At 42.2% G+C, this 13,913-nt stretch overlaps 1 protein-coding gene across 2 annotated transcripts in view; it reads right to left on the bottom strand.

Annotated features, from left to right (window-relative positions):
* The window catches only part of CLIC5 (chloride intracellular channel 5), a 170,996-nt gene that overhangs the window by 48,867 nt on the left and 108,216 nt on the right, over positions 1 to 13,913 (bottom strand). For both annotated transcript variants that reach the window (XM_053603196.1, XM_053603197.1), the window contains exons 2-3: positions 6,520 to 6,629; positions 667 to 792 (exon numbers count right to left, since the gene is read on the bottom strand). In XM_053603196.1, coding sequence (XP_053459171.1) covers positions 667 to 792; positions 6,520 to 6,629 — 236 coding nt within the window. The remainder of the gene's footprint in view (positions 1 to 666; positions 793 to 6,519; positions 6,630 to 13,913) is intronic.

Here is a 13,913-nt window from a genome sequence, read left to right as displayed (position 1 = left end):
GCATAAAGGCACCCTATAGGATGATACCCTACAAGATAAAGTCCATGCCTTATTTTATGTGTAATATTATGTTTCTAGTCTTTTAAAAATTGTGATTGTTTGAATTCTTAATTACAACATCCTCTAATGAACAAGCTAGCCTGTGGTGAACTTGGGAACCCATCCCTCTCCTCCTTACTCCTACAGCTTATTACCCAACAAGCAGCCCCTCCCTGGGCCTATTTTCAGAGGAGGAGGTGAGATTTTTCATCTGTGTGAAGTGTGAGGTCAGACCAGACTTGGTCATGTTTATGACTCTTAGTCACTGTGTTACCCTTTCCTGGGTTATTTTCATTTCATCAGCCTTCCAGCTTTCCTTCTGAACTGAGGGAGCCCTTGCTGTCACTTGGAGGCTGTCCAGGCAGAGTGACCTGGAGTGAAAGGAACATAGTGGGATGGGGCCTTCTTAGGGCTCCAGAAATCACCCTGTGTAGGAGAAATGATAGCCACTCTTGGTGGATTTAGTGAAGTCCTGGAGGCCAGCAGCCCTTTAGGGGTCCTGGCCCCTCTCTTTGATGAGAGGGCCTGTGCTCTGGAAATGTGGCTTCTCCAAGTCAGCGCTGTGCTTTTGCAGTCCCAGCATGTACCCTTCCTTTTCATCAGCTCCAGAAAGAAGTGGTTCCTTACTTTTCTGGGGTCAAGGTCTCCTCCAGAAACTCCTCGATCTTGTTGACGTCTGTCTTCACATCCCCATTGAAGGTCAGGAAGGGCGGATGCGTGCCAGGGGCTAGGTTGTGCAGGTCAGCTGGCTTTCTGCAAAGAAAGCAAGATTCAGGTGTTGGCTTACACCTTCTGTTCTGGGAGACCTAAGATTGACGTTCAATTAGACGCTCTGTGCTATCCAACATGCCCAACAGCAAAATCAGATTTATGGGGTGGGGTGTAGGGCAGAGGAGGTTGGAGAGAGTTCTGAAAGAATAAAGTGTGACTCAGGAAATTGCATCCAGTGTACTCCGTGACAGAGGAACACGTCAAAATGAAGGAGGTGAGTACTAGCGAAAAAGTGGGAGGAATCCAGATGACTATCCAAGTCCAAGTGAGCGCTAACATTTAACTACTCAGAGAGAGGCTGGGCTTTGTTTTGAAAAATTCCTTCCCTAACTCACCTAACAAAAATGCACTCTACATAATTCCAAACTTTAAAAATTAATGAATTAGATCACCCTTTTATCCTCAGCGATATCTTCAAATATAATAAATAAATAAACAAATAATGGGAGTTTGGGCTATTTGTTCAAGTGAGAGCACCCCTATTCTTTATAATGTGAATTTTAATATCTGATAACTTATGTGTAACATTGGCCAGTCTTTTGCCAGACTCAGCCAAATACTTTTTTGATCTATAGACAGCCCCTGATAACAGCCTTTGGGTACCCATGACAATAAGCAAACGATGGGCTTAAAATCAAAACTGTTAAATGAAGACAATGTTCTCAAGAGTATTTTTATTGCTGTTTCCAACATGACACTTTACAGGTCCCTATGAAAACTCATGGATTTCTGTCTGACAGACCCAAGTATTTTAATATTAGTGCTCAACAAACATTAGACAGACTATAACCAAGGACTCTGCTCAAAGAACCTGCGATTGCTGGGTAAGAAGGTATCTGAGGGAAAGATCCATGAGGAAAGGACCTGGAACTATCCCTGGCATATAGGAGGTCCTCAGTAGATACATATTTTTAACGGACACATGAATAAAACATGCACACATTTTTTATTTAAAAAACAAAAGACCAGGCAAGGTGGCTCACTACTGTAATCCCAGCAATCTGGGAGGCCAAGGTGGGTGGATTTCCTGAGATCACAGGTTGGAGACAAGCCTGAGCAAGAGTGAGACCCTGTCTCTAAAAATAGCCGGGCATTGTGGCAGGTACCTGTAGTCCCATTACTTGGGAGGCCGAGACAAGAGGATCATTTGAGCCCAAGAGTTTGAGGTTGCTGTGAGCTATGAGGCCACAGCACTCTACCAAGGGTGACAAAGTGAGACTCTGGCTCAATAAAAAAATAAATAAATAAAAAATAAAAATTAAGTAAAGCATCACAAGAATGGAGATGTAAGAATCCTGTGTACTCAATTCTGATATGAGGACAATTAATGACCTAGTACGTGGTGGGGTGTGGGGGTGGGGGAAGAACAGAGAGAGGGAAGGAGGGAAGGGGTGGGGGGTCACAGTGTGTGACACACCTTTTGGGGGCTGTAAACAATAATAAGAGGGACTTTACCTAACAAATACAATCAATGTAACCTGGTTCTTTGCACCCTCAACGAATCCCCAACAATCAAAACATTCAAAAAAAAATAAAAAAAGTGATTTTTGCTACAAAATTATCAAAAAAGTTGGTGTGAAGTCAATAAAAAAACTTCAACCCAATTATGAAAACTTTCAGCTTTCAACTGAATGTAAGGAGAACCAGTTGGCAACTATACTGCTCCACTGCCTACCTTTTATAGCATTCTGCTTTGTAATTTAATTCAAGCATACACTATTATTCTCAAAGTGTGACTATTATGGTTCTGGTTTTGCTAGAAAGACGTTCTTTTTTAAAAACATATTTTTAAGTTCTGTTCAACATACATACATTAAAAATCTCCTAGGAGTCAGACACTGCATATTTTCAAAAATTGTGAGGTTACTTATAATCTTAAAAAATTATGAGGTTAAGTTATAAACAATCCGTTTCCTGTGTGAACATATCTTCTATTTTCTAATGGGACTCAAATATAGCACTTGCTTTATGAAAGTTATTTCATTTCATAGAAAGCTTTGCTGAACTCTTTGACGTAAAGTGTATGTATAATAGATGGCAAATTCAGTCCCTTCAAAACAGAAGGTCTCTTGCTGTGTCTGTTGGATTCTGGGTCAGACACTTTAAAAAATCTAAGACAATTAAAGCACAAGTGCATTTTTTCCCCCTGAGAAAGAAAGAGGAGATCCCAAAGTCCTAAATTATCCAGAAAAGAAGGTTCTAGGAGACAGAGAAGAGGCTGAAATCCTGGAACACAGTTCTGATTGAATGAAGGAACTGAAACATGAATGGAGCAGTTCTGTCTTTAGCTCACAGCAATGCTAAGAGGTGTTCCCAGTGTGCACTGGGGAGTATGGACCACCCTACAGACCACGGTGCCGGGAGGGACTTCCTGCCAGGGCAGCAGGAAGGAAAGTGACCTTGTGTTTGACATGGGCCCTGTTCATGCCCAGGGACAGCACGTGCTTCTGTGACTCTGCCCGCTGGTCAGAATGCAAGAGCAAGAATGGTGGAAAGTGAGGGGAGAAAGGCTGAGGGAAAGTGGGCAAGGAGAGGGCTGCATGAGAAAAGAGTCAGGGAGAGGGGGAAGGATGATGGGGACCGCCACAAGCGGGGCTGCAGCATCCATTCACCCCAAATGCTCTCTCTGAGAACGCAGCATTTCTGTGGGAGTCGGGAGTGGAACGCATTAGATGGAGGAACTGTAAAAAAGTAATCAGATGGGGGTAGAGGCATCTGTAATGAAACAAATTCCTGGCGTAATCAGTATGGGAGGGGAGGAGAACAATTTCAATTACTGTGCTACTCCCTTGTCGCTGACCGGGCACACACTCTCCAACTGCATTCTGTGGCGCTTGGAACTCAGACAACTGAGACGGAAAGAATTTTTAAAATCTAATTTACTCCATCCCTTTGTTTACTTTGTGTGTGTCCCTCATTTTAGACAATGAAAGGACATTCCTTACTTGTTCTTCCTGGCTTCTAGAGCTGACACGAGGCAGCAAGGCTTGGGTTCTCCGCTGCAAGGAGAAATCTACACTGATTTCATTTTTCAGCAGTCACCTATGGCTACAGAGATGTGTGGTGGTGGTGGTGTTTTGTTCTTTTCTTAGGACTCTAAAGAAACATCCCCCCTGGAGTCTGACACCTCTGGGAAGTTCTACCCACAGCCACCAAAGCCCAGATGGATGTGGCTACTTGCAGCTCTGGCTCTTTACTAACCCTCCTTCAGTGTGTAGTGGAAACTCTGTCATCAGCACTGGATTACACATTGCCAGGTCGGATTTACAGATTATTCAATGTGTGCCAGTCTTCTTTACCTGACTGGATCGCCAGCTGCATGTTGGCGAGGCTCATGCTAAGAACAGCCGCCGTGTATGGGGTTCTAACAATGAGTGAGGTGCGCACTGCACACAAATGCTTTCCGTGTGTCATCACATCTTCACAGTGATCCTATTCATTAGGACAGCACCGTCGCCAGTACAGATAAGAAAACTGAGGGTCTGAAAAGTTCAAATCTTGGTGCCAGGATAAGAAATTGGTTTTCTTAGACATTCATGTATGGGGTGTGTGTGTGTGTCCATGCACACATGCTTGCCGTATCTGGACACCTGGAGTGGGGACACATGCCTGCTTACCTCGGAGAGGTGTTGGCAGGGCCCAATGGAGAAAGGAAGGAGCTGAGCATCAGAAGAATACTGGCATGGCCCCCTTTCCCATCTTGACCTCCTGCTAACGCACAAGTCAACTCACAAGTGATGATTCAAAGGAAGGAAACTTTGAAGCTGTTTCTTCAAACTATATGGAGTTTCCTGCTTTCTTTAATTATCACAGACACTGCCTGCATGGTGGATACTCTCCATTCATTTGACAGATAATAGTTGAGGGCCCATAAAAAGCTACTTGCTATGGAAAACACAAAGAAACTGAAAGCTGATCCCAGCCTGTCCTCCAGGGAGTTAAGGCTTCATTTGAAGGAGAAAACAATCTTCATAACTGATGCTTTTTGAGGAGTACAGTATTTGAACCAAGGAGACTGAGCTTTTAGGAGCAGCTTCTCTGATTTCCAGCTGGGCACCTTGGCCATCATTTAAGTGCATCTGTCTCCACTTCTTCATATAACATGGAGAAGGGTTCCTTCACAGGATTATGCATTATGTGACTTTTATAAAGCACTCACCAGTTGTAAAGCATTAGGACTGTAGATAAGGTAACTTAGTGAGATGCTGAGTAATGACAAAAGGCAACTTAGGTGCTTGTGACTTTGGAGGGAAACTGGGTTGGTAGGTAAGTTCCTGAGAAAGGTGGGAGGCCGCACAGGGAAAGGGGATGGAGGCAGAGCCTAGGGACTGGTACCATCTGCAGGGACAAGAGGGCAGTGTTAGACAGAGGACACATGCTAGCCAAGGGCTGGAGGCTGCAAAGAACAAGGGCAGCAGAAGGCAGTTCAGCTGGACAGAGGGGACAGGCCACAGTGAGATGTGTTGGGAAGAACTGGGGAAAAGACAAAGAGGGCTTCAGATGCAGTTACCCCATGGATGATCATGGATGATGAAAGTGTTGAAGGTTTTCCAAGAAGGGGAGTTGCTTGATTAAAACACTGTTTTAAAGAAGACTAACTTTAGGATACAATAAAGGATGGATGGAGTGGGAGAGAGAGTGAGAAAGAGAGATAGATAGATAGATAGATAGATAGATAGATAGATAGATAGATAGATAGATCCTGCTAGAACAAAGACCAGTTTCAAGAACAAAGAAACAGGGTGAAGTGGTAAGAACTGAACCAAATATGGGCTTTAAGAGTAAGATAGTTTGGAGGAAGAGCTAGTACAGTGGGAGAATGCTCAGGACATGCTCCTGATCAACAATGCAGGTGACAAGAGAAAGGAGCTGGAAACGTTTCAGTGCCCGGAAAATGGAAGAGCAAAGGAATTCATGAGGATTGCCCAACTCAAAAGAAAAATGGTGGATGAAATTTTAGACATAGAGATTTTAAATTGATAATAGAACATCCAAATGTCACTAGGTGACAGCAAGGCTCTGGGAATAGAATAATTCACATAAAGATGACACAAAGTATATGCCAAGCTCACCAGAAAAGAAGGTAGAGTCAATTAATGCTCCAGGGTGAGGCTTGAGCTAGTCCACATTTAAAGGACAGGCAGAAGGGAGGAAGCAATACATTTGGTAGGAGTGAGAGAATGTGGCTCCCAATAGTGAATGATGCCTGGTGTTAGTAACATCCATTAAATTGTGCTTTAAAAACTGAACAGTAGTAACTCTCCATCCAGGCTATAATCCAGAACTCTCTTGTTAAAGACTTCTAAAAATGGATACATAGCATGGGCAGTGGTCTAAATCCCTTGAAGACTCAGGATGTCATGCCTGAAGTCCTGGCAGGAGTCCCACGGATAATAGCACTAGTGCTACTGAAATGACTAATGCCTGTGTTGTAGATGAGCCCACCTCTGAGCCAGATGCTCTTAGCTGCATAGCCAATGCCATTCCTCCCTTCTGAGAAGTTGAACAGGCAGTGAAGGACTGGACCTCACATGAGATACTCACTTTTGCAGCCTTACTTGTAATTAGGGATGGGCCCTGAGACACAGCTCTGCACAAGGAGGTGTGAGCAGGAGCTAGGGGCAGCTGTGGAAGGCTTCTGCCCTTCTTCACGAAAGATGCCCTATTCCTGCAGCTAAACATAGTCTTCATTCATATGATGTCCTTTACCTTTTCAGATCCACAGTGGTGACATTGAACACAACTCCTTTCAGCCAAAGGATCATGAAGAGACGCTGAGAGAAAGGACAGTTGCCAATGCTTTCCCCATCGATTCCAGCCTAGAAAGAAGAGAAGTGGAGTCTTGAGTCGACATGTGTGCACTAGCAAGAAGGAACACGGGACTAGGACACCCAAGCCCCAGTCTGAGAACTTACTACAACTGTGCCTTCAGCCAACTTCAAAGAGCAGGAGTTCTCTATTATTCATCTTTGTCTTTCTAAAGTCAATGCAAGGCCATGCATGGCACCTGTGCATGGGTTCAATAAATACTTGCTGAACTGAACTTAGTGATTATGTAGGATCACAATTTTATGAAATGACTGAGCCCTGGCATCTAAGTGTAAAAAGAGACCTCCAACATCATGTAGTCTAACACAAATGATACTGGGACACCAACTTCTACACCCCCAAGTGAAGTTGGGGGTGCCTGAGTATCTCCACTGAGCAGTACTTTAAATCTCTCAAAGCAATCCATTCTGAGAATTTCTCTAACAATTAGAAATGCTTTCCTTTGGCTATACTCAGCCAAAATGTGTTCTTCTATCGTTTACCCTCTTTCATCCCTTGGTCTTTGCTCTATAATGATGTCGCAGGGACAGATATCTCAGATTTTGGTCCCAGCTCCCTATGTTTAGGTTAGTAAGAAGGCTCAAGGCTTTAATCAATATGCCACTGAGTTCTGACTGGTACTTGGCTTTCAGTGTCAATAAAGCATTCATTTGTTAAATTGTCCTTTTACCCAGTCAATTCATATTGACTATCAATTATGTGCAAGGCGCTGGAGAAAATTAACCAAGAGATTCAAAAACGTATTTCCTCAAGGAGCTTACGGGCTTCTGTAGCATGGGCCAGGGGATCCAAGAACACGTAGAACAGCAGCATCACTGAGTGCTCGCACACTGCCCTCATTTCCTTTCTCCATCCCGTTCCATTCCTCAAACTCACGGGCTTTTTTAAGACTGAAAGACAAATCTATCCTCACTGTGCTTCTGAGTGGGCTGTAGCGACATTAACTGCTTGAAGAATGGATTTCAAACAAATACATGAACAAGCAAAAAAAGGTTGGCTAACTGGTCTCTGTATACTTTATTTCTAGTTAGTGGTTTATTGGCCTCCAACATGGACTTAGAGGCAGAAATAACCCACTTGCTCTGATCTCTGATGTTGGCTGTCTTGGAAACCATGGCCCCAGCAGGTGGTCTGGCAGGGGACTCCACTGTCAGGGAGAGCACAGGTAATGAAGACCCCCAGGCTTACTTGTAAAGCTTCAAATGATCTAACCAACCTTCGGGAGTGGGGTTTACTAAGATTTTTTTCTTAAAGAAAAGGAGGAAAAAAATTCTTTCCCTGAGCTCAACATATTATTTTCCCCCTGGAGGTTTGTTTTGTTGGGAGGCAGTGATGCTTCTTTCATACATTAAGGGCTAATTGTGTGCCTATTTCTACCTCGCAAATCGCTCCCAGCAGAGGCTCGGGTTTATAATGGAAAACTGGAGCCTTTGACAGTGGTGGCTGTACGTAATTGCTATGAAATTACAGTTATTTTACCTCCCTCTCAACCACACCAAGTACTCCACACCCTATTCAGTACTCACTTTTCTCTAGTGTGGGAACAGACCCACCCCTGAGCCACATAGATAGCACAGGCTCCGTTATGTAAACTGGCGACAGTGGGAGGGCCCAGGGCAGGAGCAGCATTACTGATAACGCACTATGGGACAGGCAGCTATTCATTTAATAATAGCGTAGTGTTAACTTGAGTTTATGATGTCCGTTTCCTATAAACCCATCAAGAAGCACTTGACAGGTAACAAGTTCTTGGTCCTTTAAGACAGCCCAGGGCTGATTATGTCAGTAACAAGTGTAGAATTTGAAAAAGCAAAGCCAGATTCACACACTGTTATCTGTTTTCCTCCTGCGGCAGTGGCAGAGAAAGGAGTTGAGGATGAATTAGTAAAATATTGACATTATTAATAGCTGGATAAAAACATTCATAATAATAACATTAATTATATTGAGAGGAAGGTGATTCCCTGCCCCCACTTTTTTTATGCCTTGAGGATCTCAAAATTCTCTCATTGGCACTCTGAAGAGCATCCTAAAAATAAACGAACTAACAAACAAACTTGAGTTATGGAGCACACCATAGCAGGAGATTGTGGTTCTCGATTCATCTCTGTCCTAATTCACCAGGTGTAACTCAACCCATCTTGGTTTCAACCAGTGCACCTACAACTTCCTGCAATTTTGTGTATCAAGTGACTAGTGGAGATTCATTTAGAACTTCAGTTCTCAAACTTCTTGAGAATTTGCTGAAGGCTAAAGATCCCCCCCAAAAATTTCATGTAGGTTATAGCTATTGATATTACTATATGACAAGTTAATGCTGAAAAATGTTTTAAATATTTAAATGAACAAATATTCATTTGAATATTTATTTTAAATGGATAAATGAATATTTAAAATGAATACATATTCATTTAAATATTATAATGTTATAGTAAATATGTTCATGTTAACACAAATAACATTTAAATATAAAATAGCTATATTTTCTGAAAACCAAAGAAATTTAGTGAGATGAGTGGTACTTATCTTCTGTTTTCACAATATTTTTAATGTCTGGCTTAATTTGGTTAAAGTATATTAAGATAATCTGGCCTCACACAGACATGTCGTGGGACAAAGGAAGAATATTTTAATATCTTTTTCAGAGAATTGTGAGTATTCTTCTTTGATACCATACTGAAACTCAACAAATGGTAGTTTCTTGAAGGTTGGTAGATACGTAGAATTTGAAACCGTATCAATGAAATGTATCCTATTCTACCCAAACCTACTTACCTGTCTTGCACTTTAGATAGCTCTTTTACCCACGCATGATTTTTGTAACACATGAATTTGTTAATTAAAAAAAGTGTTTCAGAACATTATGCAGATCTTCCAAATGTTATACGTTCTATAACAAAATATAAAAACATCTCATTCATTAATATCAACGCTAATCTCATCAAAAAAGTTTATGGATAGGAAAGCTGCTGACCTCATATCAAGCTTGAGTTGTCATACACACATGATTCCAAAAATTCTAATTTTCTCTTGGAAGCTTGCCTTTTATGAATGGCAATAAATATTATCAGTTGCTGCCTTTGAAATGACAAGCTCATTTTATTGATTTTCCAGAAAATGTTGGGCAAATACTAAGTCTGAGTGAGCATAATGTTCTTCATTTCATTAACTTTATCTTATTTTATCCAGTTGCTCTTTTAAGCAAAAACCGTGTTCTGTGAAGGAGGAAGATGGTTCAGTTGTCCACTCAATCATACACGTGGTTTGCCTTCAACAATCATCATGCTTTAGAACACAGCCAAAGACCATATGTGTATTTCCTGTTTCATCAGCCAGAATGTTTAAGACATGTACACAAGAGTCGAGATTTATGTCCTGTTTCATCAAGGACATTTATAATTGAGGATGGCTCTTCTTTTTCTGTACACGCATGACTACTAATACCACCTGCCCAGACTCATGTTAAAACACCAGTGGTCTTACCTACAAAATGGCACCCCCAGAGAGAGAAGCACACCATCTCTAGACAACATTTAACATAGTTGTCTCTCAGAACCCTCTCAGAACCCCTAAACCCTTGTTGGGGACCCAAGAGAGTCTACTTTTGAAGAAATCAGCATTCCTTTCCTCAGTAGCCACAAAAGGTCCAACTAGCTTAGGGTCACTCAGGCATTTTTCATTCAATAAATAGTCAGGGAACAAGTATACATTTGAGGTTCAGAGACCTGCATTTTGTCAGAAATTGAACATAAAGACTGCTTCAGTTCTATGCAGACACGTTCCTGTGCAATGAGATAGGAAGAATTCCAGGTATATTAGCCAGGGTTCTTAAAGGGCTCAAATCAATAGAATGTGTGTTTACATACACATATACACGCACACATGTCCTATCCTATCTACTATACATAGGGACACATACACATCCTGGTTTTGTATAGTATATTATATGTTATTATTTATATAAATACATAGAGAGAGTGAGGAAGTGGGGTGGGAGGGAAAGAGAGCAAGTGAGAAAGAAAGATTTATTTTAAGGAATTGGCTCACACGATTGTGGAGGCTTGGTGGAGTCCAATTTGCAGGGCAGGCCAGCAGCCAGGAGGCTCAGGGGAGAGCTGCAGTTCAAGTTGAAAGCCAGATTACTAGCAGAATTCTCTCTTCCTCTGAGGAGGTCAGTCTTTGCTCTATGAGGCCCACCCACACTGTAGAGGACAATCTGCTTTACTTCAAATTCACCAATTTGAATGTTAATCTCATCCAAAAAACACCTTCCAGAAACAACTGGAGGAATATTTGACCAAGTATCTGAGCACCACGGCCCAGCTAAGTTGTCATATAAAATTAACCATGAGGCCAGGTGAATTTGAAAACACTACCCGAGACAGGTAATCCATTAATCAGTGTCTGTCATCAGCACCTGAGCTTACCAGATGGCTTTTTTTTTATATAATATAGTTGTGTACACATGCCCTCCCCCCAAAAACTTGTAGGTGCCATACCCAGAAGGCTACCTGGTTTGGGTCTCTAAGAGAGCAGGGTGCAGGGGGTGCCTTTGACCCTGAGTAAGTGGTCTGGCCTAATGGTGGCTTTGGGCCCAAGGCTGCCTACAGCATCCTGCGTTGCAGTAACATCCCTGAGCTTGAGCCCTCCAGGGCATGTCTATCAGCCTACCTTGAACTGTCTGTCAGTCTCCACTGAGCCTCCATTCGCCCTCCCATTCCTCCACCTTTTCTGAGAAAGAGTTGCCCTTTCCAACTGGACACCATGACCCTTTCCCAGCCCCTTTCTTACACTCCCACGTGGCTTTTTTTCCTATGCTTTTATGTTCAACTATTTGCATAAGTGAACGGGTCTCTTTTAAACCGCTTGTCAGTCCTACTTCTGTTTAACAACCTCTTCTGAAATAGTTCTCTTTCACTATCTCTCTGGCCTAAGCAATTCTTTTTCGTTTTCTTTGGTCTTCATCCTTCCTGAAGCTTCTCCTATAGCTAAAACTTTTGATTATCTCTTTTTCTTAAAACTCAGGCATCTGCAGCCTGCCTTGTCCCCAGGCGCCTCTCACATTTGTGAGGCTGGCTTTGTGGGCATGTAGTCTGCAGTTGTGTGGGGTCCCAAGCTTGGCTTAATGCTCTGCTGCTGTCGCTGCTGTCTTAAAATTCTTACGTAAGTTTTGAACAGAGCTCATTTTCATTTTGCAGGTGGCCCCACACATTGTGCAGCCCATCTGCATATGGCCCTTCTGTTCCTCTTTCTGACCTCTGCCCCCAGCTCACTGCTTCTCCCCCTTGCTGCTGCTGCCCTTTAGAGAACTCATCTACTCCTGAGAACACGAGTTTCCTCTGCAAGTTAGCAATAACTCTGGCTCCTAGACCTATAATCATACTCTTTACCCCTGAGTTTAATAAAGGAAAGAAAGGGCGGGGCCTGTACCTCAAAGGAGTAGGACGCTGGGCCCAGGTGGTGGGTTTAAACCCAGCCCCGGCCAAAAACTGCAATAAAATAATAATAATAATAATAATAATAATAAACAAAGGAAAGAAAGAAAGAGAGAGAGGAAGGGAGGGAAGGAGGGAGGAAGAGAGAGGAAGGAGGGAGAAATAGGGAGAATGTTGAAGGCTGCAGGACTTGCTTGGGTAAAGTTTCCCTTCTTAGTTCTATTTCTTATCCTCGCTCATGTCAATGTTAAACATTATTCTAGAATTTGTCTCATTTTAATGAAATAATTTGCTGTTTATTAGATACCTGAGGTTTTCTTATGAGTTAAAGTTGGACAATATGCCTTGTTGTTATTATTTTTCAATACCAAATTATCTGTTCTTCCAACTAGTTGCTACATTGTACTAGCATAAGTATGACTCAGTGGTGATTTTTTTTTAAAGGAATTCTCAGATTATTTATACTCATACTCAATGTTCATACTCAGTGAACATACTCAGTGTTCAAGAAATGTTAACTTTAGTCATCTTGGTATGTCTTCCAAGTGACTTCATCATGTTTAGGGAGGCAGAATGGCTCTCATATCACAATATCATAAACCTGCATCTCACCTTGGGAGTCCCAAAGTCCAAACCATCTACCTCTAAGTTTGGCTATTTTGGTTCACCAGCTCAAGTGTAACATTTAATAGTTAAATTCTATAATTCTAGAAGCAAACTTTAGTCCTCAACTTCACAGAATTCTGTGGGACAGTGGCAAGGGCTTGGTATTGAATCATGCAACCTTGGGTTCAAATTCCAGCCCTGTCACCAAACAGCTGAGCTGTGTGTGGCTAATTTACTTTCCCAAAGAGGCGACAGTACTATTTCCAGTCCTGTAAGCTCTCCAGAGCTTGCCACATCCCCAAGTAAAGGTGGAGTCTATATTTCCCTTTTTCTTGACATCATGTAGGTGTTTGTGGTTGCCCAGATAAATAGAATGTGGCAGAAGTGAGACAGTGTGACTTCTGGGACTAAGTCATACAAAGTGATATAGCTTCTGTCTGGCTCATTCTCTCTTTTTTTGGATGTTTACCCTGGGGACCCGGCCACCATGTTGTGAGGAAGCCCAGAGCACATGAAGAGGCAACTGTGTAATATTCTGGCTGACAGTACCAGCTACGTTCTCAGAAGATAGGTCGCACGGATAACCACATGTGTGAATAAGTGAGACATCAGAGGATTCCAGCCCCCAGCTTTTGAGCTGTCCTGAAACATATCTAGTGAAGTAAAATTGGTCAAACCTTGGCCAACCTGTAGGTTCTTGAGCAAAAGAAATGTTTTTATAGTTTAAAGTCACTAATTTGGGGGGTGGTTTGTTACTTAGCAGATAACTCACACATGTGCACCTAGGCTTAGGTGTACACCTATCTTCAAACTGGGGCAGAAATATCTATGTTGGAGGGTTGTTATATGGCTGGAAGATAATATGTATAAAACAAAGGATAGTCACTTTGTAAATTTACAGGTACTGTCATTATGACCACAGAAGATAAACATCTGGGAAGAGCTCATTAATCATCCCTGTTTATGAAAAGCTATGCCTTGTGAAGAGTCAGTAGACCTCTCTCTGAGGGCACAAAAAGTTCAATAATACCTTTTGTGTGTGGAGCAATAAATTCAACAGAGAAAGCAAACACAGAAAGAACTACAGCCACCATCTACTGGCAGAGAAGAGTGATCCCAAACTAGGTCAGTCAAGCATTTACCATGAAGGGAGATGGGGAACGTGACTCATGTTTGGTTAGCTGCTGGTACAGTGATGTCATATTCCTGTCTGTCCTCTACAAGGCCATAGAG

The sequence above is a fragment of the Nycticebus coucang genome, chromosome 9, assembly GCF_027406575.1.
Source record: "Nycticebus coucang isolate mNycCou1 chromosome 9, mNycCou1.pri, whole genome shotgun sequence".
Lineage (NCBI taxonomy): Eukaryota > Metazoa > Chordata > Mammalia > Primates > Lorisidae > Nycticebus > Nycticebus coucang.
Note: the sequence above shows the minus strand (reverse complement) of the source record. Positions and strands in the feature narration are given on the sequence as shown.